We start from the raw sequence: 23717 nt of genomic DNA, 5'->3' as shown, positions 1-23717 counted from the left end.
TCCACAGTACCTCATAATCAGTAACAGCCACACTGGAAATTCACCTTATCCCTGCCCTTTGAAAGTCACAGTGTGTATTAATTCAGTGCTGCAAATAATTCAACCAAAAAGGAGCCCAGTCCCCGATCTACTCTGCACTTGTCCACAACCCAACCCAGAACTTACACTATTGAGTAGTGTTGAGTAAACCGTGTTTAATACCATTGAAAAGGCACAAAAGCCAGTGTATAGCGTTCTTATCTAGTGACCAACAGTAGATATTTTGTGTTCATTCCTGGTAGTTTAGAGCTCAGTTTCTCCTACAACACTGGCATTTTAGAATTATTATTATGTAAATTCTTGGTGAGCCATTGGTCATTAATGATGATTCAGCGTCAATACCTGGTGATCCACTAGTTTGAGTAAAGCTCATGCATAGAGATCTGGGAGTTTATTTTTAATTACTGGTGACCCATTGATTGTTACTGGTCAGATTTTCCAGTGGTTCAGTACCCGTCCCTGATGACACAGTAGCCATCCATTGAGTTCTAGTGGTGTAGTGCTCATCCATTTTTATCCAGTAAGCATTCATAGTAAAATGCTTTTGTAGAAACCATCTTAACGACCCAATGGCCATTCTTAATTAGCTAGTATTTTTTTTTTACCATAAATGGTTACATCTCAGGCTGATATGCAAATGATTACAGTTGTGGCATGATTAGATGAATGGTCTTGACACCTTAGGCCCTAAAAGTGGTTCCACTTATGGCCTATAAAAAGGTTCTCAGAGGCTATGTGTGTGTAATGGACTTTTTTGTGCTTGTGTAGAGTTTGTTAAACACTAGGCGCCTCTACGATCAAAGAGATTTCGCCTGATTAACAGAGTTTGAGAGGGGTGCATTATTGGCATCTGAAAAGCTGGATGGTCATATCAGTGAATTGTCCGCCACCTTAACTGTTCTGACCAGACTATTAAGAAGTATTGGGACCAGTGGATACATGAAGGAATGCACACAACATGACTGGGCTCAGGATGCCCTCGACAGACCACCAGTAAAGAGGATCATCTGATGGTCTGACAAGCACGAACAGGTCCAACTGTTTCTTTATCTGCCATCCAGGGACAGATGGTACCATTATTACAGACCCCGGTGTCTGTAAGAACCATTTCCAGGTGCTTGGATGAAGGACATTTGGTCTCACCACACCCATTACATGTACTGCCTTTGACATCCACCCACTGTTGTGTCGATTTGCAGCGGTGTAGTTAGCGACAAAACTAGACTGCTACAAAGTTGTCTTTAGCAATGAATCTAGGTTTAGTTTAGGCACTGATAATGGCCTTGTTTGTGCCCAGAGACCTAGAGTTGAGCACCTCAATCCTGCCTTTACTGTGGAGACCACACTGCCCTAACTGCTGGTGTGATGGTTTGGGGAACGTCAGCCACTCCTAGTAAGGGTATGAGGGACAATGGCAGCTTAGCGATATGTTCAGGACATCCTGCAGTCGCATGTGTTTCTCTCATGGCGGCTTCCAAGAGGCATTTTCCAGCAGGATAATGCTGGTCCGCACACAACAAGGGTGTTACAGGAATACCTTCACAACATTGTCATACTTCTGTGATCTGCCCTGTTTCCAGATGGAACATATATGGGACCATCTGGAACACCAACTCTGACAGTCTACGAGTTTCCATGATCTCGAGGCTCAGTTATGGCAAAAGTGGACCGATATGCCACAGAATACCATATGGAAACTATATGCCTCCATGCCCGCCCGTATCACATCTTGTTTTCAAGCTAGAGCTAGTACAACAGGGTACTAGAATCTCCATGCCTGCCCATATCACATGTTGAATCCAAGCTAGAGGCGGTACAACAGGGTACTAGAGTTTCCCTTCAAGGTTTCAGTTTTCTGCAATAAATTCTCCTTTTGCTCTGATATTGTAATCACTTGTATCAACATCACAATCACACAGAGAAAGTTTCATTTATTTCTGACAACTACTTCTAAGTGCTTGATTTTTTGGCAATGGGTGTGTTTTCCATACATTGGTTCACTTTTCTTCAAGGTACTTATGCTTTCTCATAGTAACATACATAGTAACATAGTTTGTTACTTGTAGTGTGACCAATTTATGGAATGGTAGAGTCATTCTTAACTAACTATATGTCTGATGCAAGATCTAGTATATTAAGCTATATAATATGGTTATTTTAATGTTTGCATGTCATTTGACTCATTTTCAGATTGTCCTGTGGATATCTTCTTTGTGCTGGACACATCAGAGAGTGTTGCTCTTCGTGTGAAACCATTCAAGACTCTTGTGACTCAAGTAAAAGAGTTTACAAAAATGTTTATAGATAAACTCAACGCAAGGTAACATCTACTTCTTCATGTAATTATTTGTATACTACACTAAAAGAAAATGCACATACAAAGCGGTACCCAAAAGAAACAGGACACTTCTTCGGGTCGTTGGGGTATTACTAGTACAGGCTTCTGTTGCTAGATGGGTGTCTGCAGATCCCTTCTGAAGCGGTACGCCAGCCGATGTTGGGGAAGGTTGTGTTCGGCTCCAGTGATTTTTTTTCAACAAGTTTTTCACTTATTCACCTTTTTTATGATGGTTTAGTCATACGAACAATGTACAGCGGTGCAATTTTGTTTCCTCTCTCACTGCTGAAAGCACTAGGGCTGAGTTAATTTTTGACAAAAAATGGCATTACACCCTTGCCTCACCCTCCATATTCACCCGATCCTGTTCTATCCACATGTTCAACTTGAAGAAACAGATTTACATATAATTTACCTAATAAACTGGCATAAATTATACCAGAAATGTATGCCAGGTCGGACTGACGGTACCGGTATGTGCTGGGAGAAATTCTAATAAGACCAGCGTTGAAAATGACGATGTTAGTACATTTTCCCCAGTTAGTTAGAAAGTGCATGGTTTGTGGTGGCCTAGAGGTCCAATATTTATAAGTAGAGGTCGGCTGGAGCAGAAAACAGTGGTAGTCCTGCTACTGTGGCAATAGGAGTCTGTGGATTCCCCTGGCTCAGGGGCCTGGTCACAAATGTGACCACTGTGATCCCTATATCTATGCCACTGGTGATGCTGCAGAAAAAGTGAACACTTAGGCTAGTTTCACATGGGTGAGGGCGATATTGCACTTTTCACCATGTGAAAGCCCCGTTGATGCGAGGCATTTTCATGTTAAAACAGCCTTGCATTATTATGGGAAATCCCTTCATCCAATTGCTGGCCCCAATGAAAGCAACAGGAGAACTCTGCGATCCTCTGTGACAGCACTGAAGGGATTCCCCGTGGGGGATGAAGGAATTCCCCTGCCATGGCTGTCATGGAGGATCACAGAGTTCTCCCATTGCTTCAAATGAATGGTGTTCATAGTTGTGCATTTCGCAACGCATAAATATCGCCCAATTTTATCGCCCATGTGAAACCAGCATTATTGTGAAATTTCTCTACAGATTACAGCTGATCAGTGGGGTCTCAGTAGTAGATCACTTAGTACACTGTCAAGTCCTGCTTTTACACGGGACAACTATTGGTCAAAATCACTCATTTGAGTGATCTTTCAGCTGATAGTTGGCCTGTGTAAAAGTATCTTAACTTTCTATCTCTGCACTATGATTGTTTAGTCAGTGTGCTCAATAAAAGACATCAACAGCAGAACTGTTTGTGTGTCCTAATGGCCTTTTTATACGGGCTGTCAGCTCGAGCGCTGGCATCATCGCTAAGGTCTTCAGCGCTTGTGCAGAGCATTTACACAGAAAGATTTGCCGCTGGATCGTGGACTTCTCGTCGGCTTCTCGCTCAGTATGTCACCTTCTATGCTTACACTGAACGACACGCTGACGATCCAGCAATGGTTCTTAAACTGACAAAGTCAGTTTAACAATCTGTGAACGAAAAGTGAGAACTTCTTTTTGCATTTACATTGTATGATTATCACTCAAATTCATTCGTTTGAACTAATTTTGAGCGATAGTTGTCCCATGTAAATGGCCCATTAGTTTTATTAGATTGTGTTTGTTATCATTGTATCTCAAAGCCCATTTAAATGTACTGATTATATTGAATTTGTTATAATGCTCTCTAATCGTTACATCTAAACACAAGTCATCGCGCACTTTTCGATTGTCGCTCAGTTTCAGCCAGCATAAAATTCACTATTGGCTCGTTTACGTCTTGTTACATTTAAACACTCCCAAGTCAGTGTTTCACATTGAATGTGGGTCAGGAGGGGTAACAGCTCTCCTTAGGGAGAGCAGCGAGAAGTTGAGTGAGGAGACTTATAAGGCCATGCATGTTCCTCTGGGTAATATGCAAATAAGGAAGATGGAACAATACCCCTGCGGCTCCACCTATTGGATGGCGGAATCACTAAACGAGAAGTAAACGATTCTCAACGATAATCTGCCTGTCTAAACATGTTACATGAGCGCAAATGATTGTGCACAAGTTAGCGGTGATGTCACTCACTCGTGCATTCGTTCAAACAAGAATCGGCTTGTGTAATAGGAGTATTAGATAACAATCAGCCCACATGTAATTAGCAATCAATGCAGAAATTCAAGTAATTATTTTCTTCTAAGCTGTGTTGACTTTTAGCCCTAAGTATCTCTCTTATTTTAGGTATTATCGCTGTGATCGCAACCTTGTATGGAATGCAGGAGCTCTGCACTACAGTGATGAAGTCATCCTAATTAGCCATTTGGTCAATCTTCCCAAAGAACGTGATGCCTTGAAGGCTAATGTTGATAAAGTTGAGTACATTGGCAAAGGTACTCACACTGACTGTGCTATCAAAAGAGGCATCGAAGAGATCTTGATTGGGTTTGTATAATAGCATATTTTATCGCTAGCATTCTACATTATCTATAGTATTTGCATCTATCTATCTCATATCTATCTATCTATCTATCTATCTATCTATCTATCTATCTATCTATCTATCTATCTATCTTCTGTATGTCTATCTTAATGTTGATCTGTCCATCACCATGCGACTTGGCTTAACCCTACAGAGGATCCCACCAGAGGGAGAACAAATATCTAGTTGTGGTGACAGATGGTCATCCCTTGGAAGGCTACAAGGAGCCATGTGGTGGACTGGAAGATGCTGCAAATGAAGCCAGACATCTTGGAATTAAAGTCTTCTCAGTTGCAATCTCACCAAACCACCTGGTAAGATAGAGATGGAGCTTCAACCTAGTTACTACATAAATAGATGCTTCTAGATTTCCATAATGTGCAACTGAGAAAGACTCAATCTGAATCTAATTTTCTTTTTTCTTATATGCAGGAGCCACGTCTCAGTGTTATAGCCTCTGATCCAAGCTACAGGAAGAACTTCACAGCCACTAGTGCTGCTGGCTTGTCTGAGCAGGAGTTAGAAAACACAATTGATACCATTATTGAGACCATTGTAAGTAATTACAAAAATATGTACGTTTCTAGAACTGCTGTACTCGGCTGTTTCTGTCAGTCCCATAGATATTGGATGGAGCATCAGGGAGCATATGTGAATGCTGCTTCATCAAAATGCCTTTTCACTGTTGATATTCAGTAAAGAGGAGTGGAGGGCTAGGAACCCGTTCTAGCAATCTGGTGGGACTCGTAGCGGAGACTTCACTAGCAATCAGACATTTTTCACATGTCCTGTGATAAATGTCAATTGTAGTACAATCACTTTAATGCATGTGCGAACAGAGCCTTTGTCACAGTGGATGTCCTTTAAGCTTGAACATCTTCAGGGACTACGTTAGTTTGTACTGTCTCATGACTGGTGTGGCATTTACTTCATGAGAAATACACTTTAGTAAGTACTTAGAGGGGTTGTCCAGTTGTAAATATTGATGGTATTGCAGGCAAAATTCCAATTCATTTTAATACCTGCAATACCAAGCCTGGCCACTGAAGTTTGAACGGAGTTGTCTGCTTCCTGCAGAAATCATCTCAGTGCATGAGAACACCGTCCCAGCGAGCACCTGATCATCACAGGGCTTGGATAATGGACCCCTGCCAATCTACAATTGATTATTTATCCTTAGGATAGGTCATCGGTAGTTAACAACTCCTTTGAATTGAATCATACTGCTGATACATGACTAAGGATAATATACTATGTACTACAAATTTTGTCACTAATTAAAACCAGATAGTGAAACATATTTTTTGTCTTATCTTTTATTTTCTGATTGTAGAATTTTTTTCCTATTGTCTGAGTATGACTATGGAGCAGCCATCTTGTCCTTGCTGCCATAAATAGCATTTAGAGATGCTTTACAGCAGAATTAATGGGCACATACGCAAAAGGACAGGGGGGGGGGACCCATTGGAAGACTGTTCTAGGCATGCTTTGTTGCTAATAAAAAAGTGAAGGGCTGCTTATTACAATTATTTCAATTTTTTTTAAGATAGTTGAATAGTTCTGCATCTCACCATAACATTGAAATGAGAAGACATATCTATAGTTTATTATCAAGAATCTGCAGACATATAGTAGTATAGTAAATAGGTCTTTTGATACAATGTATATAGTTAAATAGTCACTGAGCTGTCAAGAAACTTTGCATAAATCAATAGTATAAGTAAATATCAGAAACTTGACAATCAATGAAATATTCCTCCTTCTCCACTTATCAAGCTCCTTTATTCCACTCCTCACTCCTAAACTGTTAACACTGGAAAACTCATAAAATTCATCTTGATAGACAAGATGAACTAACAGTTCACTGACAGATCAGATTACATGCTGCCTATAGAAATCTATGGAGAGTTAATGGAGGGAGGAGTAAAGCAGAGGGAAGCACAGAAAAACACATACAAGCTGCTGTAGCTAATAGTGAGTATTTTATTGTCTCACAGCGAATTGAATCACATCTACACTGCTTAGCACTTCTCTATAATGTCTTCCACGCTGCTGTTGCTTCTAAGAGTATGCTGCAGAGAAATGGTAAAAGCAGAGCAGGATCTCCTCTTCTCTGTGTGCAGTATATAGAAGACATAACAGCTAATCTACTCCCACCAGCTCAGGGAAAACTGAGAGTTAGAGATAGAGCCTTCAAAGGGGAAACTTCTAAAACGCAGTCCCCTAATAGTCAGAAGTAGTGTTATTCCTCATGTACACATACATGGCAGCTTATTCTGAAAAGTGATCTGAAAGTTTAGGTCCGCTTAATAGTGTTTGCTAATATGTAAAATCAATTCTGTCAAAATTGGTAAACATGTCTTCACAGACTGTATTGTCATATGATGTAATTCCATGAACAGAGGGCTGTTACAGCGGTCTCAGGCTCATAACTTCTTTCTTTTTTGTTTCAGAAAGCTAATGGGGAACACGGGGTGAGTATTCCAAATATCTTGTTATACCTGCATAATTCATTATCATTACTACTGTATTACATCACTAATAACTTGTCCTTTCTCCTCCCTTAATGTTGCAGTGCTGCTCCTATGAGTGTCAGGTAAGGAGTGTCAATGGTGTGAATAATAGATACATGGATATTAGCAAAACAGGTAATTCTATAAACACTAATATGTTCTTGCTTTTCCTTAGCCTTCCCGTGGACATCAAGGTCCTGCTGGTCCCCCTGGTTATGAGGTGAGGGGTGTTACAAAGTAAGTAAAATAATTCCAAAACTTAATAAACCCTCTCTAACAATTTTCTTGTCCCCATAGGGAGAAGCGGGTAAGACTGGACTTCCAGGAGATCGCGGAACGCCAGGAGACCCTGTAAGTAAACATTTTCTGTGGCCGCAATGAACCAAACTTGTAAATTCAAGATTCACACAAACTTCTAGAATGTACAGTATGAAATATATACAATTTAACACCATGAACAAAACATCTAAATATTACCTGTAGCTTTACACCTGGGGTATCTGCTGCGGGCATCCCACTGTGGAAAACCACCAGCAAATACGTTGAGGTTCAGGTGTGGATTTTGCCACTTTTTTTTTGCAAATCAGCGGTAAGTTTTAACCCTTGCATTTCAAGAGTTGAAATCTTCATCATAAATAGGCAAGCTGCAGATTTAGAATCTGCATTATTTTTGAAAAATGCGTCACATTGGTGCAGAAATTATTCACTCCATTCGAAGACTTTTTAAATGAACTCCACATGGCCGGTGCTGTAAAAGCTGCAGCATTTCCGCAGCAAATTATTCCACTATGGAAATTCTGCCGCATTTACAGCGTAGGTGGAGGCAGCGAATAGCATTTATATTAGGGTGAATATCAGCTTTGATCAGTATATAATTTGGGATCTAAAAACAACACTGTTAAAAGGTGGACATTTTAGGCCGGCTTCGCTTCTGCGTTGGAACCTCTGGCTGGAGATTCTGTCGCAGATCCGCCTGAAAATACTGCATGAAAAAGCGCTGCCCGCAGTGCTTTTTCTTCCATCCAAGAGCCAGGTAGCTGGCCGGAAAGCAGGCGGACCCTATTATGGTGAATGGGGTCTGTCCAGTGCTGTTCAGTTCCGTCCAGAGACGGGACTGTTCAACCGCGGAAATTCCCCTTTCCTACTCCCTAAACAGAGCAGGAAAGTGGAATCCCCAACACAGATGTGAAACATCCCTAATTTAATCATTATTAAACTTTAACAATAAATATTACAATAAATACTAACAAAACATTAAAAAGGTAAAGTAGCAGAGAACTTGTAAAGAGCAGCCTATATAGCGTAGCGCACCTATAAATAGTTGAGAATATCAGATTTCTTCAGTTATTTATGGCATTATTTTTGCTAAATAATTCTGTGAGAGTAAGCCCCATTTACACTGATAGATGATCGCTCAAAAGTTGCTCAAACGATCATCGTTGCATACTTTATAGTAGCTAAATAGCTACTATAGAATATGCAAGCGGAGCGGGACACCGTCCCGGCCGCTAATAGCACAATATAGCTGTTTTGCATAAACAAACAGCTGTAGTGTCCTCAGCTCTGACTGCAGAGGGGGGTGGGGGTGGGCACCCTGTTAGCTCACCCCTGCCGCCCCACCAAGCACGCTTGGACCAGTAAGCAGTTACTCGAGAAGAGCGATGCTCGCTCAAGTAACTGCTGTATCCGAGCATGCTCGCTCATCTCTAGTGCACATGCATGGCCACTGCTCCATTCATGTCAGTGGGGCTGATGGAAATAGCTGAGTTTTTGTGGTTGGCTATCTGCAGCAGTCCCATTGAAAGTAAAAGAAGCAACTCCACGCATATGCGACTACTGTGGGGGTGCAGTAAACCCGCAGTGAGGAGATAGCGACATGTCATCCCCTTCTCAGGATTGGTGTAGGTCTCAGTGTTGAGACCCCCACTGATCAGACTTTTGACACCTATCCTATGGATAGGTGATAAAAGTTCATTTTGGTACGACTATTGTAAGGGTTCTACATTGGCAAAGTGCAGTAACCTTAGCTTACTGTACAATTTTCTGAGAACTTAGCTTTGCTAAGGATGTATCTGTAAACAAAACTATATACAAAGATATTTCACTTTTTAGAGAAAATATTACACAATTAGTGCAAAAATGATGTTTCAGGAACAAGATAAGAAAACTGTGAAAAGTCCCTTTTAGACCCAACGATTATCGCTCAAAGTTTGCTCAAAAGCCGTCTTTTGAGCGATAATCGTTGGGTCTAAATGCACTGACATCCTGCAGTTTTCGTTAACGAATTGCTGATCGTTCGCTTTTAGCATGCTGAAATAGAACAATCCGCCTCATCAGGAGTTCACAGCAGGATACAGCTAAAACTATTGTTTCAGCTCTATCCCGCTCCCTGACCACAGGCTGGGTATAAAGAAGACAGCGGTCCAGCTGTGTTCTTCATACTCTGCATGGAGCGCACAGCTGTATACCAGCTGAGTGCTCCGTGAATAGCCGGAGTATGAAGAACACAGCGGTCCAACTGTGTTCTGCATACCCCACTCGGAGCGCTCAGCTGTATACCAGCTGAGCGCTCCAAGCAGAGAACAGTTAAAGACAGAAGACAAATGGCCCCGCTTGTCTTCTGCATACCCCACTCGGAGTGCAAGGTGATCACTAAATGTTTTTGCGATCACCTTGCCCTGTAAATGCACATAACGATTATCGCTCAAAAGACATCTTGTCAGCAATAATCGTTGTGTCTAAACAAGGCTATACACATGGTTTTTAACATTTTCCTCACTAGCTGGATGAACCAGTCTTAATTTTCAGGCACTGTTGGATTTATTGAAACATTTAGAATTCATGAATGTGGATGGACCTATCTCCAGATAGCCTCCCATGTTAAAAGCTGAAGACACGGAAATGTATTCCCAAATACAGCAATCCACTATGAAACATGCAAAAAATTGAAAATCAACAACAATTTTGGTTTACGTAGTTCTTATAAATGAATCAACATTTTCCTAAGATGGTTTTGCCAACTTTTTCCTTTTGCATATGAGTTGACTCACCAGATAATTTCTTCCACAGTTGTAGGTAGCCTTCATATTAACATAAGGCATGTGCAGGTGGAAACCACACTCAACTACTCCGCTAAACCTATTAGACCTAAATGACTAACTTACCTATAACACTAGGGTTTGCTCATACTTGCCTGTACATTCATGTCATGGAAGCACTGTGACATTATATCCTGCTCCTCACTTATTCCATGAGGTTTTCATCTTGGCGGTCTGTCAGAGGTTTACAGGAAAGTGCTTTCCACTTCTTATAAACTTTCTATCTTGTAAAACGCTCATCATACTTTTCAGTTCCTGGGTTCTGCAAGCATTAGTGAGTTTTTTACTGCAGTTGGAAACACAAAATTGTCCAAAAAAAAATATTTAAATTATGCTCATACTACCATATTATCGAGTTATATTTCAGTTTATTGGTACTGGATGATCACATGACCTTAGTGATACAGGAGCATTTGCCCACAGATGGTTATTTATTTACAGCAATTTTTAATGCCCACAGATGGTTATTTACAGCAATGCCTCAAATATTAGATTAAGTTCTTAGATACTTGAAGCCTAAATGCCATATATAAACTCCACTTCTGGAAATCGACTTACCAGTTATTCATTTTTCATTATAATTTGTATACATTTTTGGCACATTGTCTTAGTTTTCCATGTGTTCATTTCTAATAATGTCTAAATTTTGCAGGGTCCTCCTGGTGACATTGGACCTGTAGGATATCAGGGAATGAAGGCAAGTTAAATTAAATTAGCATGTTACCTATTATCACTCAGCTGCCTGATGTTCACAATGATCTTCTTGATCCTAAATTGTCTTCTCTTGTTTTCCACAATAGGGTGACCTAGGTTCCAAAGGAGAAAAGGTAAGTAGAAAAATTCTTCAGGGGTCCATACTTTTATCATGACTGAAGTATAGTTTCCACTTCCTTGTTTGCTAAAACTCCAATACCTGTGGAGATAACACCCCAGCAGTGTTGGACTGGGGTGCAAAGGGCCCACCAGAAAAATTCATCCTAGCGTCCACTGTATAGTTAACAAAGGCGGTGAAAGCGGGCGGACTCCTGATGCACCTAGATATCATTTCAAGCAGTCTATACATCTATATAAATAGATAATCTAGCCATTTTATTATATGGATGTATAGACTGGATACCTATCTGTATATACTGCAGATACTATACCGCTTATGTGGGGTTGAGGGACTGGGGGGCCCACTCATGGCTCGGAGCCCATCGGGGGACCCATCTGTTCACTTCTGGGCCAGTATGAGCCTGCAATCCTATGCAAGCTCTTGCCATATATTAAAGTGGGGATGAAACCAACCTGAAATGGGCTTCTATCTCTAATGGTCCCAAAGCAACTCCATGGGCTGTGTCTAAGGTACATGCACCCTTGGTTTATTGAGAATCATTGGTAGTTGTAAAAGAAGGACTGTGGAGACCAAATCAGTGACCTACTGTAATTTTCATTATAAACTATATTGCTACAACTCTCTGATTTTGTATTGCAGGGTGGAAGAGGAGCAAAGGGGGCAAAAGTAAGTATTTTGCAGTTTTACGACAGTCTAGTTTAAGAACTTCCTATTAAATATCTGAAACAGACTTTTCATTATATCCTCCCATAACTGGATCTGTGTATTCTCAATCCACATAAACCATAATTATTATGATATCTATAAACAGCAATGACATCAGCCTCTTATTCATGCTACTTACTGGGAGTGATGAAGCTGTTCCATTTATGGTGACACATATTACCTCTTTATGAAGTATACGTAGCATATGACTGCGCCCAACACAGAGACACTGCCCATTAATCTCCAATATTTAGGGTTTGTGGACCTTCGTTAATTCTTCTATATCTTCATCATCAATTCTAGAACCATATGTTCAGTCTACAATAAGAAATACCTATTTTAGTGTCTAGCTGTGATAAAAATAACTTACCTGTAATTAACAATACTGACTTCGTGTCAAATAAGCCCCCCTTTTACCTAGTCTTACTTTTATTCATTGCACAACCTATATCTAATAACTCTTAAAGGAGGGGTCTACTTTGAAAAATCTTTTTTTTTTGAATTCCCCAATCATAAGCTAATCCCTAGTTGTCCTGCAACTAAAAATCCCAGCAATCAGCAAGTATTCAGTTGCTCAACAGTGCCGCCACAGGGGAAATAAGGAATTACATAGGCCCCATTGATATCAATGGGCTACCCATTTAATGCATGGACAGGCTTGGTCCTTCAGCAATAGAGATGCTCCTTCTAGGTGCTTACCATTCTTAAAATTTGATGGAGGCCTTGAATAAGAAATCAACTATATTAACTCAGATATCCCTGAAAGGGTTTTTTTAAACCAGACAACCCCTTTAAGGATTTTTCTCAATCCACCTGTGCTTTCTGTTCTGTGCTTAAATCTATGTGTGCTTATAAATATGTCTTTTATTTTACAGGGTGAAAAAGGCAAAAGAGGAACCGATGGAATTGATGGACAAAAGGTGAGTAGCAATGACTTCATATATTTAGAAATCAGCATTATATTCAAAGCACCAATACAGAGTCCTTTATGTGAATACCTAACCTTGAAAATACAGTACTTAACAGATAAAGCAGGTAAAACTATTAAAGGGGTTTTCTTACCAAGACAAATCCTTTTTACTGTAATGAATCTTACAAATTGCATAAATCATTAATAAGAGATCTACAGATGCAGCAAATGTTAACTTGACATTTAATGCATTATGATAGCTTTACTGCAATGCTGTAAAGCGAGTTATCACGATGTGTCAGTCATCCTAATGACTGCTAAATCTGTACTGCACAAGGAAATGTTTTATTACTGCTTCCATCAATAACTTTACAATGGGTGCAACATGTTCACAGATAGTGTGCTTGAGTAGACAGAGCAAGATGGATTAGTAATAGTGACCTTGGGAAAACAACTATTTCTAGCTAATGCCTCCTACAGCCAAAATTATTCTGGATATATTGGAGCACATTATTTTTCATAGTAAATCATCTCTTGGTCTTAGTTTTTTTTTGAGTAAAGCCAAAAGACCTTTACAGAAATTTTTGGCAAAAAAAAGGCTTTTGTGATATATTTGTTATTTCATTATTTCTAATAGGGAGATGATGGAGAGCATGGATTCCCTGGTTGCAAAGGATCACCTGGTTTTGAGGTAAGTCCTAAAATATGGAATCTGTTTTGCATCATTCTAGGCGTAAAGCGACCCTCCAGGTTTCCCTTACTGAGGCTCATTGTCCTTAGTTATTGTAATGCTATTACCTCATTGACTTCTTGTTCTTACTTGTACTATGGTTTAGAAATCTGCACTTTAAAGTCATTTTGCCCTTCCTGTAATAGAAATCGGGTCTCTCTTCACTGATTTGCTGGTGAATCTGTGATAAGCTGCACATAGGATTTTGATTGTCCAGAATTCAGCTGATCCATCATTCATGGGATCATTCTCTGATCCCAGCAGCAACAAGCCACACTAAAGAAAAAAGAGTTGGTTTGTACAAAGTGGCAAACAATTGGCCAATTTCAGGCAATCATGCTATACGCTTGTACTTTATTTTTAGTCGTCCATAGCCAAAAAAAATCAATCTGACATCACATTTTAGCAATCAATAGTCACAAATGATGGTTCACATATAATTCTTATGCGATGGTCAGCCAGAAGACTTACATTTATAGACAGTAGCCAATCAAAATAGGCAGGGGGCGGGAGAGAGAGCAGTAACCTGAACCAATACTGAGTCAGGGGGTGTGTCTCAGACTAGCTCAGACACCCTGTAGGCACAGATTACTGGTGATGAGCTAAAAAGTGGCCAAATAGCAAGACATAAGAGAAACAGATAATAGGTAAGCACCCCCTATAATCACTGAGTTACACATCATTTTTGAGTTCATAGCAGTCGCCTTAAATCTTAAGGAGTTTTTAGGTTTATATTTGGCACTCAGTACAAATGTTCTTAGACAATTGATGTATAAGTTTAGTTTGTGCCTTGTGGTTTGAGAATAATAATAAAAAGATTACAGCATTTCTGTTCATCTAAGGTTTTTACCTAACCCCTTTAATAAATATAAGCCTCCTAGTCACCTGACTTGGTGGATTTGGTTGATTTTTGATTGCAAATACTCCATGATACCATATTTTTTATTTAATAAATGGAGATATATGAATAGTAATTACTGTGGGTGCAAAGGTCACTGCAGCCTATTAAATCCAATGTGGTCGTATTTACCTTTAAAATAATATATATGCATTGTCATCATAGGGAGACTTTGGACCTCCTGGGCCCAAAGGAGATCCTGGCTCTTATGGACCAAAAGGAGGAAAGGTAAGTCTGTTTCTTCTTCCATGAAAGAAAGACATGTTCATACTTCCCAATTTCCAAATACTGGATAGGGGCACAACTGATGCAGAGCACATAGCATTTTTTTCCCAGTAAGCCACAATCCTAAGCCTGCCCAGTACCTGTCCATATATGCCCAATCCTATCCAGTCTCTGTTGCGCCCCACATGCATTCATAGTGCCTTCTTTCTGCCCCATATTAATATGCTGTCTGCACAGAGTAATGGAGCCTTATTAGTGCCCCACTCACAGTGGTAATGCCTCCTTATTGCCTCACACACACTGTGCCTGTCCTTAAGCAATACCCACCAATCCCATATTACATATGTTCCTGCCTTTCATTGGCTGACAACCCATGACATAATAAACTGCCAGCCAATAAAGAACCAGCATAGGAAAGAGAGGGAGGAGGAGACGAAAGTCACTTACTGTAGACTGCTAGCAGCTGCCCCACCTCTCTTCACGGCGCCACTTGGTCCCCACTGAAAACCAAGTTCTACACTGAGCCAGTACAATGTACAAAGTGGGATATAACCAACCTCCCTAGACAGCCCTTGTTATCTGGGACTGTCCCACTTGATCTAGGGAGGGATAAAAAGTCGCATTCACAAATCACATAATATCTCATTTATCCTTCTAGGGTGAACCTGGACGAGCTGGTGCAGCGGGAAAACCTGGTAATGCTGGTAACATAGGAGATAAGGTAACATTTTGAAAGACCCTTTTTAGTGTTGGGCTGGGACATTGAAAAAAGGGTAAATATGAAGTATGCAATGAGCTAAGGCTCGGGGACTTGTGCATGACAAAATATCTTTTTTATGGGGCCCATTTTTGAAAAAAAAATGCTTTAGAAAAGATTTGTAATACTGTATACACCAGAAGTAGCTGAAGTGACGCCTGCAGAATTGTGATAATGGTGCATAAAATCATTGGATAAAAAATTATTTACCAATGGGATTGCCCCTATACCTTATCATAAATGTGCCAAAATCTGGCACATAATATTACATTACATTTTAGAATTTATGAAGGAAATTCTACAAAAAGGATACAGCACTTTACCTTGCTCAGCAAGAGGGAACGTGGCATCACAGAAAAGGGGCATGGCTTATTGAGAAAGGGGGCATGACCTATATATTAGAAAGTTTTTAAAGCATTTTCTAAGTTTTCCATTAATAAAAATATGATGCCATCTGTAATTCATGTGATGTTTTCAAGAGTATTTTGTAGGCAATTGATTTGCAATTATTTTGTCTCGTTATTCCCTTAAACGCACCATATAGTAAAGCATTGTACCTCACATGACAAATAGATATTTTATATGTGCCTAATAATAAATTCCTGGCATTAAGCCCATGAGAAATTCATGCATTTTATCAAGATTTAATGACTACTTTTAATGCAAAATGTATCCATTTAGACAATGTGAAACCTTTAATGATAGACACTTATGGTAGTTCCTTAGATGAACACATCCATATTGTCCAATTCTGATACATTTATGGTTTCCTATGGCAAATCCATGCTGGTTGAAACTATTGACTGCTACAGTATAAGGCTGCATTCAAACGACCGTATATCGGCTGGGTTTTCACGCGGCCGATATACGGCGTCTCTCTCTGCAGGGGGAGGAGGCTGGAAGGGCCGGGAGCAGTGCTCTGAGCTCCCGCCCCCTCTCTGCCTCCTCTCCACCCCCCCCCCCCGCACTATTTTTAATGAGGAGAGGCGGGACGGGGGCAGAGCTAATTCCCGGAACTTGGCCCCACCCCCTCCCACCTCCTCTCCTTGCAAATAGTGCAGAGTGGCGGAAAGGGGGTGGAGAGGAGGCAGAGAGGGGGCGGGAGCTCAGAGCACTGCACCCGGCTCTAACAGCCTCCTCCCCCTGCAGAGAGAGACACTGTATATCGTCTGGGCGTGAAAACCCAGCCGATATACGGTCGTCTGAATGCACCCTAAAGCTAAATTTTGTTATGCCATAACTATTTGGGGTGAAAACTTTACTAATTTTAAATATGTGATCCTATTTGTAAAGTGAAAACATATTCATGTAGCTAAACTAAAATTATGAAATAAACCTAAAACATACTGAAAATGTTATCATCCTGGGTTTACAGCCACAATGTATTGTCTTGATTACCTATCTATAGTAAGGTCATTACCTACTCTTTTGGATTATAGTATATTGATTACTTATGTTACAGGGAGATCCTGGAACAAACGGCGCACCTGGCGAGAAAGGCGAATCTGGTGATGAGGTAAGTAACCAAAAGGACTTGCAATCATAATTTTCGAAATTTAAAAAAATAAATAAATTCTTACTCGATCTATAGATAGTTAACTTTCATTTGATCTTTAAAGGGTGATGCTGGACCAGATGGGCCTGCAGGTGAACGGGTAAGTAAAACAAATCTATAAGGTATTATTGAAAAGCTCACATACAGTATTTGTTTGATTATGTTCATGTGTAAGATGCATATTTTTAAAGGTTTTTCATTCTTTGCATTATAAAGAATGAAATCTGCAGAAAAAATCCTGAAGAAACCTGTAACATATGGGGTACGCCGTGGCTTTACCCTAAAATTCCATGAATTTGCACCTAGAGCTCTGCTGATCGGCTGTTTGCCAGAACAGCTGTGTTAGTGTAGGAGTTGATGTGTGCCATAACTAGCACAGCTCAGTACATTGAGCAGTGGCCTGGAATGGTACTGCAAGCACTGTCAATGGGACTGAGCTTGCAGTTCCATTCTAGGCGATGGCACAATGTACAGAGTTGTGTTACTTCCAGCGCACAAAACCCCTAGCAATAGCACAGAAGCCCAGAAAAACAGCTGATCGGCCATGGTGCCAATCTGCTATTGATGAGCTATCCTGGGGATAGGCCATCAGTAGTATGATCCTGGAAAACCCTTTTAATATTTTATTATGAGCCTTTTATAAGATTCTCTTGCATGATAATTGTTGCATAATAATTCATACTATTTTTGCTGTCTTGATTTTTAGGGAGGTCCAGGAGAGCGTGGTCCTCCTGGGGTATCTGGTGCACGAGGAGCCAGAGGAGATAAGGTATATATAAGGGAAGACTTTTTGATCAATATACAACAGAAACTTGTCACAAACTTTGCCGAAACTATGGAGTACATGGATATGTGCCGAATGTGTTATGGCTTTTATATACTTTATACTTACCCTGACAATTTTTGTGCCTCGAAGAAGGGGCGTGTCTAAGAGGAGTCGAAAAATGGCAGGTTTATTAAAGAAGTGCTGGATGTTTCAATCAGCCATGAGGTGGAAGAGGAAACTTGAGGTTTTAGGGGGGCTACATAAGAAACGTTCCCGTCAAGCTGTTCCATCAAGGGAGCAGCTAAATGGAAAGAAAACGCGTCAGTTTGTGTGCCCATAGACATGCATGGAAACTGAGGACCTTCAATTTCAATACGTTTGTCAATTTTCCGTTGCCATTCCGTTTTTAAAACTGAAGCAAACGCGCAGACTGCTGAGTTTTTGTTTCTAGTTAAAAAACTGAACCAAAACGGATTTTTTAACATAGCTGTCAATGAAAAACAGAAGCAAATGGAAGGCTGTTGGCTTCCATTTTTCATTTCTGTTTAGCTGCACCCACAACGCAACAGCTAGACAGAAATAAAAAACACTAGCGTGAACATAGCCTTAGTAAGTCAATAGTACAATGAAAAGTCATTAAATAAATTGCTGTTTTCTTTGATGTGTGTTCATTCACTTAGTGATTTCTTTTCAATTCTGTGTCTAGGGAGATCCAGGCCAAGCGGGAGACCAAGGTCGAGACGGACCTGTTGGTCCATCTGGTGATCCAGTAAGAATCAATGATTTTATCATAATATGATTGATTAAACGTATTCTGGGATATCTTTTACCTTATATCATGTCCATACTGTAGAGTATGCTAAATATTTATTTCTCAGTAATAGCTTAAACATGAGGCAGTTTATTCCTAATTAGTAAAGATGCGCATATCTTGATTGTTGACCCATAAAGTAAAGAATATGCAGCAGAAGTGCATTGTTGTAATATTTGTGAGTGAATGTCGGATCAGTTATTTCGGGTTGTTATGAAGGTAGTTCAGTCTTGATTTGTTTAATTTAGCTGCGTAGATGAAATGCACCTTTTAGTCATTTAGCTGAAAGAGGGTCTGTCATGTATTGGGTTGACAGAGCCGGTTGCATAGCATTGCAGCTGTAACTCCATTTACTCTATCACAACTTTTCTTTTCTCTTTGTTCCCTCATACTGGGTCCCATTACATTAGGCTCCCGACACTTTAAATCTGTCAAGTGGAAAGTCTCCACCTCTTACTGTCAATGGATGATATTAGATTTGATTGACAATTAATGATGGATCCCGCCCACTTGACATATTTAAAGTGCCTGGAGTCCAATTTAACAGAAGTCGGTATGAGGGAACAGGGCAAAGTAGAGAGAGAAGAAAAGCTTTGATAAGAGACAGAAAGCGGCGGCTGCAAATCTGTGTAAGACATATTGGGAAATAAATGACCACAGACTGTTGGACCTGAAATGACACAGTGTGAGATTCACTTTTAAGAGACTTTCTCACCATGTTTTTGCAGCCCTCACTGGTAGCAACATACGTTAGTGTCTGCCACACTCATTTCAGTTATATGCCTGCTGTGTGGATCTGTGCAGTAGTTTTGGAGGAACTTGTATTTAACTAGTAGCAGCCAGACACAGAACTAGTCGTGGATATTCATGGGCTGAAGGCTTAGCCACAACCACTCTGTCCTTCAGCCAATGGTTGGAAACACTTTCTCTATGCACAGTAATAAGCAGATACCAACCAGTAGCTGGAGAGCAGTGTGGGTGGTGCTCATGAATATCCAAGACTACTTTTAGTAGTCTTCTATGCATTTGCTGCTACTGATAAAAGTCAAGGTTCTCTAAAACTACTGCACAGATCCACACAGCAGACAATCACTGTAATCAGCGTGACAGGCACTACCCTATGCTCAGAGTCTCTTTAAACTTCGACTTTAATAAGTAGCATATTACTTTTCCAAAAATACAAATTTAAACATTTCTGAAACTCAGTTTTTCAATCTCCTTTATGCTCCTTCCATTCCCAGTGGTGTGAGGCAGACTGAACCTTTAGCATATTCTAAGAGAGTATGACGCGGGTATAACGGATCTGACCCTGTGACCTGACCCAATCCCCCTTTTCCCAACCTATGAAACACGCTACAACTTCTAGCTTTGGATAATTTGGCCACAGCAGCCATTTATTATAAAAATTTTTAACAATTTTTAAGAAGACATCATGAAATAAACAACCCGTCCAACCAACCCCTGTTAGGAAAAAGGGGGGGAAATCCCTGGAGCCTCAACTACCTCTGTCGCCTCACCAACAGGGAAGAATTTTTGTACTGCCTCCCGCCGCACTCCATCTATCCGACTCGGGAGACCAAAATTCTATCCCGCTAACGCCCCCCGCCGCAAGACCGCCGACTCGGGAGGCAAAATACCCGGTTGCCCCTAGTCGCCATCCTCCCGACTCAGAGACCCGCTTGCCGTTCCGAGGCTAGACCCACCATCTCTGCAGGGACTCCGGCCTGACAGAGCCGAGAAGTGACAGACTACACCAGACACTCTATGAACAAGGGGGGGGGGGAAGGTAGCTATCAGCTCCCGCCTTCACCCCACATTACAGCTGACTCCAAGGACCCCCCCTTTAAACCGCTGCTATGACAATATAACTCACTAACTCCCCCCGCCCCCCACACTAACTAGACCCGTGAACCCGGATTACTATAAATAAAGGCGGGCGGGTGGGATTTCCTCTCTGCCCTGTGTCTTCTTCCCTTCAGCTCCTTCACCGTCCGTTACTGGAAGTGACTCCTCCTCCTGCTACTCCCACACTTTCCTTCAGCCCCCCCCCCCTTTACTCCCCCTTTTCTTACGCAGCAGCCTCCTCTTCTATTAACCCTTACCCTCCCCGTTAACCCTGTCATGCGCTGCCTGCATCTATAGCCCTGCGTGCTACTATTCCGGCGCTTCTTTACTTGTGTATTATGCGCCTCTACTGTAAAATGTGGATAAGCCTTTAGGAATACTTTTTCTATGACATTATTTCCTTCTTTTGATTTTTTTTTTTTGCTGTGAAGGTCATTTTACATAAACATTGGCACAAAACATCTCTGCACTCACAGTTACACAATGTAGTAGCAAAGATGGAGGAGAAATTAAGCAGAAAATAAGTAAGACGTGGCTGCAGAGTGTTCTGAGTAAAGAATTGGAGAGTTTCCATTCTAATAACAAAGCGGGTATGTGTTTCTATCCAAATGGCACTCCCACTCTCCAGTTTGTGCATTATTCTGATCTTAGTCTTAATAAAAACTGGTATCGATTTCAATGTAATTCCGCTTAAGGCCAGTTAGTCTGCTGGTTCTGGCCAATGTCAAACCTTTTTCTTGTCCTGGTCTTAGAGAAAGGACTTACAAACTGTAGGCGTTTAGGACGAATAAGGCGAATTAAGTGTTTGATCCAACCATGAGCAGAGACATGAGGAACAGGGCTTTTAGATTAAGTTACCTAAATTATGAGAAGTGGTGGAGAGGAACCTTGGGCAGCAGAAACAAAGTTTTCATTTTTTAAACAACCGGGATTGAAACTGTACTATTTTCAAAGAAGACTTTGTATGGTTGAGGGAAGTGGTTGGCACTGTTATATGGGAAACTATGACAACTATTGACACTTTTATGTGGGCATTAAAATGGGACTGATAACTAGTCAGTCCTGTGTGAACTTAAACCTAGTTTAGTCGCTAAAACAACACAGTTGGGTCGTCTCTAGCCTGGATACATGAGACATGGTCGGGCACAGAGGTATGCAGACTCCATATGTTATCCTGCGGCACATTTGCCCACAGATGTTGCAACTGAGCCTCTACATCCTGCACACTCGTAGGCTGCTGATGCTGGTATCCGAGCGTGTCCCACAAATGCTCAATTGACGCCAGATTTGCCAACCAGGCAGGCCAAGGAAGTGTGGCAACCTGGTAGAGGCATTCCTGAGAAACCCTTGCTGTATGTGGCCAAGCATTATCCTGCTGAAAAAAATGCCTGTTTGAAGCCATGCCATGAGAGGCAACACGTGTGGCTGCAGGAATCCCATCATATATCAATGAGCTGTTAGTATATTGGGGTCAATGCTAGGGGTAACTGTTTTATGCTATGGCTCCCTAGATCATCACACCAGTAGTTGGGGCACTGTGTCCCTCCACAGCTAAGACAGGATTGAAGCGCTCACCACAAGGATTCCTTACTTCAACACAACCATTATTGGCTCCCAAACAGAACCTGGAATCCCAGCTAAAGATGATATGGTTGAAGTCCATAGCAGTCTAGGTTTCTTGTTCACGTTCATGATGCCATTCCAAATGAAGGCGATAGTTTTGGGGTGTTAATAGGAGGACATGTATGGGTGCAGTGACACCAAAGTTCTTTCTGTTAAGTACCTGGAAATGTTCCAGGCAGAGACAGAGTGTCATCTGTGTCTGGATGGTGGACAACGAAACTGTTGGATCTGCCAGTGCTTATCGTAGATTAAACAATCCTCTCTACTGGTGATCTGTCTGGGCCATCCAGAGCCTGTTCTCTGTGTATGTGCCCTCATGAAAGCACTGCTCCCAATGCCTCCTAAAAGTATGGTCAGAACAACCAAGATGGCAAGCAATTCGTTGCAATGACCATCCAGCTGCCCTCATTCCATTGATGCGCCCCCTCTTAAAATCTGTTAGCTGGGCAAAATGTCTTGGAGTGCCTCGTAGAAACATGTCTACCAGTCAATGACCTCTCAACAAAAGGTACACTACACAAAAGGAGTCTCTGAAAGCTTTTTTATAGGGCAACATGGGAAGCAGTTTTACAGCCTCTAGTGGCAAGACTCGGTGTCTAATCAGACTACAACTGTAGTCATTTACATATCCGCCTGAGGCATAACTGCATGCCAAGTTTGGCAGGGTATAAAAGTGTGGCTTATATCACTCACAGACATTTCTGTAAATGTTTTTGGAGGGGCAGTGTATATATGCGATACTATAAAGCACTGATCAAGGAGGAAGGCATTTTCTAGAATCAGTAATGAGTGAAGCAGTTATTTTTTACTCTGGACATCATGAACTAGGTGGAGAATTAAGTGCGGACACGAAAATTACTGCAAAAACTTATTAAATTGGTGATTAAAGCACTGATGACAGGTACTAAATATACTCTGGAATGCCACACAGTGGTTATGCAGATGGGATAAGAAAACAAATGTTTATACTACATACTAAATGGGAATACAGTAGTTAAAACCAACATGGAAAGGAAATATAAGTGAATAGTAAACTTAACTGTAGCAACCAGTGCCTTCTATCTGCTGCTAAAGCAAATAAGATCATAGTACACATCAAAGGTCACAGATGAGAAAGTTGTTTGTCCTCTATACAAATTAGACCCCTTATGGAGAATTGTGTATAGTTTTGGCCCCAAGTGCACACAAAATAGATTGGAGAGTTGGAATTGGTTGAGCCTTGGGAAACCCCATAGTTAAGTCCAAGTGGATGGACTGCAGTTCCCAGAAAGATTATCAAAGTCAGTGCTTTTTGCATGGGACAAAGGAAGCTTGAGGGGACCTAATCACTGTGAATAAATATATTGAATGTTAATACAGAGAGCTCTCTGATGATCTAATAGGTCAGGATGTTTTTCTGCCTTTCTTCAAAGTTACGATCATTGTAGGCCCCTTGAAGAAGTTGTTGGAATCGAATGAAACTTTCTGTGTGCAATTGTAATGTTGATATAAGTCAGTGATTACGATATCAGAGCAAAGGGAGAATTTATTGTGGAAAACTGAACACTTTATTGTGAGGCTCTAGT

General features: G+C 40.9%; 1 protein-coding gene across 1 annotated transcript in view; it reads left to right on the top strand.

Moving 5' to 3' along the window:
- Positions 1 to 23717, top strand: part of COL6A1 (collagen type VI alpha 1 chain) — a 45879-nt gene that overhangs the window by 6247 nt on the left and 15915 nt on the right. Inside the window, exons 2-20 of the mRNA XM_066575735.1 lie at positions 2230 to 2359; positions 4644 to 4844; positions 5036 to 5195; positions 5314 to 5436; positions 7335 to 7355; positions 7457 to 7477; positions 7570 to 7614; positions 7692 to 7745; positions 11145 to 11189; positions 11293 to 11319; positions 11967 to 11993; positions 12908 to 12952; positions 13580 to 13633; positions 14736 to 14798; positions 15454 to 15516; positions 17015 to 17068; positions 17172 to 17207; positions 17814 to 17876; positions 18580 to 18642. Coding sequence (XP_066431832.1) covers positions 2230 to 2359; positions 4644 to 4844; positions 5036 to 5195; positions 5314 to 5436; positions 7335 to 7355; positions 7457 to 7477; positions 7570 to 7614; positions 7692 to 7745; positions 11145 to 11189; positions 11293 to 11319; positions 11967 to 11993; positions 12908 to 12952; positions 13580 to 13633; positions 14736 to 14798; positions 15454 to 15516; positions 17015 to 17068; positions 17172 to 17207; positions 17814 to 17876; positions 18580 to 18642 — 1295 coding nt within the window. The remainder of the gene's footprint in view (positions 1 to 2229; positions 2360 to 4643; positions 4845 to 5035; positions 5196 to 5313; positions 5437 to 7334; positions 7356 to 7456; positions 7478 to 7569; positions 7615 to 7691; positions 7746 to 11144; positions 11190 to 11292; positions 11320 to 11966; positions 11994 to 12907; positions 12953 to 13579; positions 13634 to 14735; positions 14799 to 15453; positions 15517 to 17014; positions 17069 to 17171; positions 17208 to 17813; positions 17877 to 18579; positions 18643 to 23717) is intronic.

This window comes from Eleutherodactylus coqui, chromosome 8 (genome assembly GCF_035609145.1).
Source record: "Eleutherodactylus coqui strain aEleCoq1 chromosome 8, aEleCoq1.hap1, whole genome shotgun sequence".
In the NCBI taxonomy this organism is placed as follows: Eukaryota; Metazoa; Chordata; class Amphibia; order Anura; family Eleutherodactylidae; genus Eleutherodactylus; species Eleutherodactylus coqui.
The sequence above is the reverse complement of the archived record's forward strand: the minus strand, read 5'-3'. Positions and strand labels throughout refer to the sequence as shown.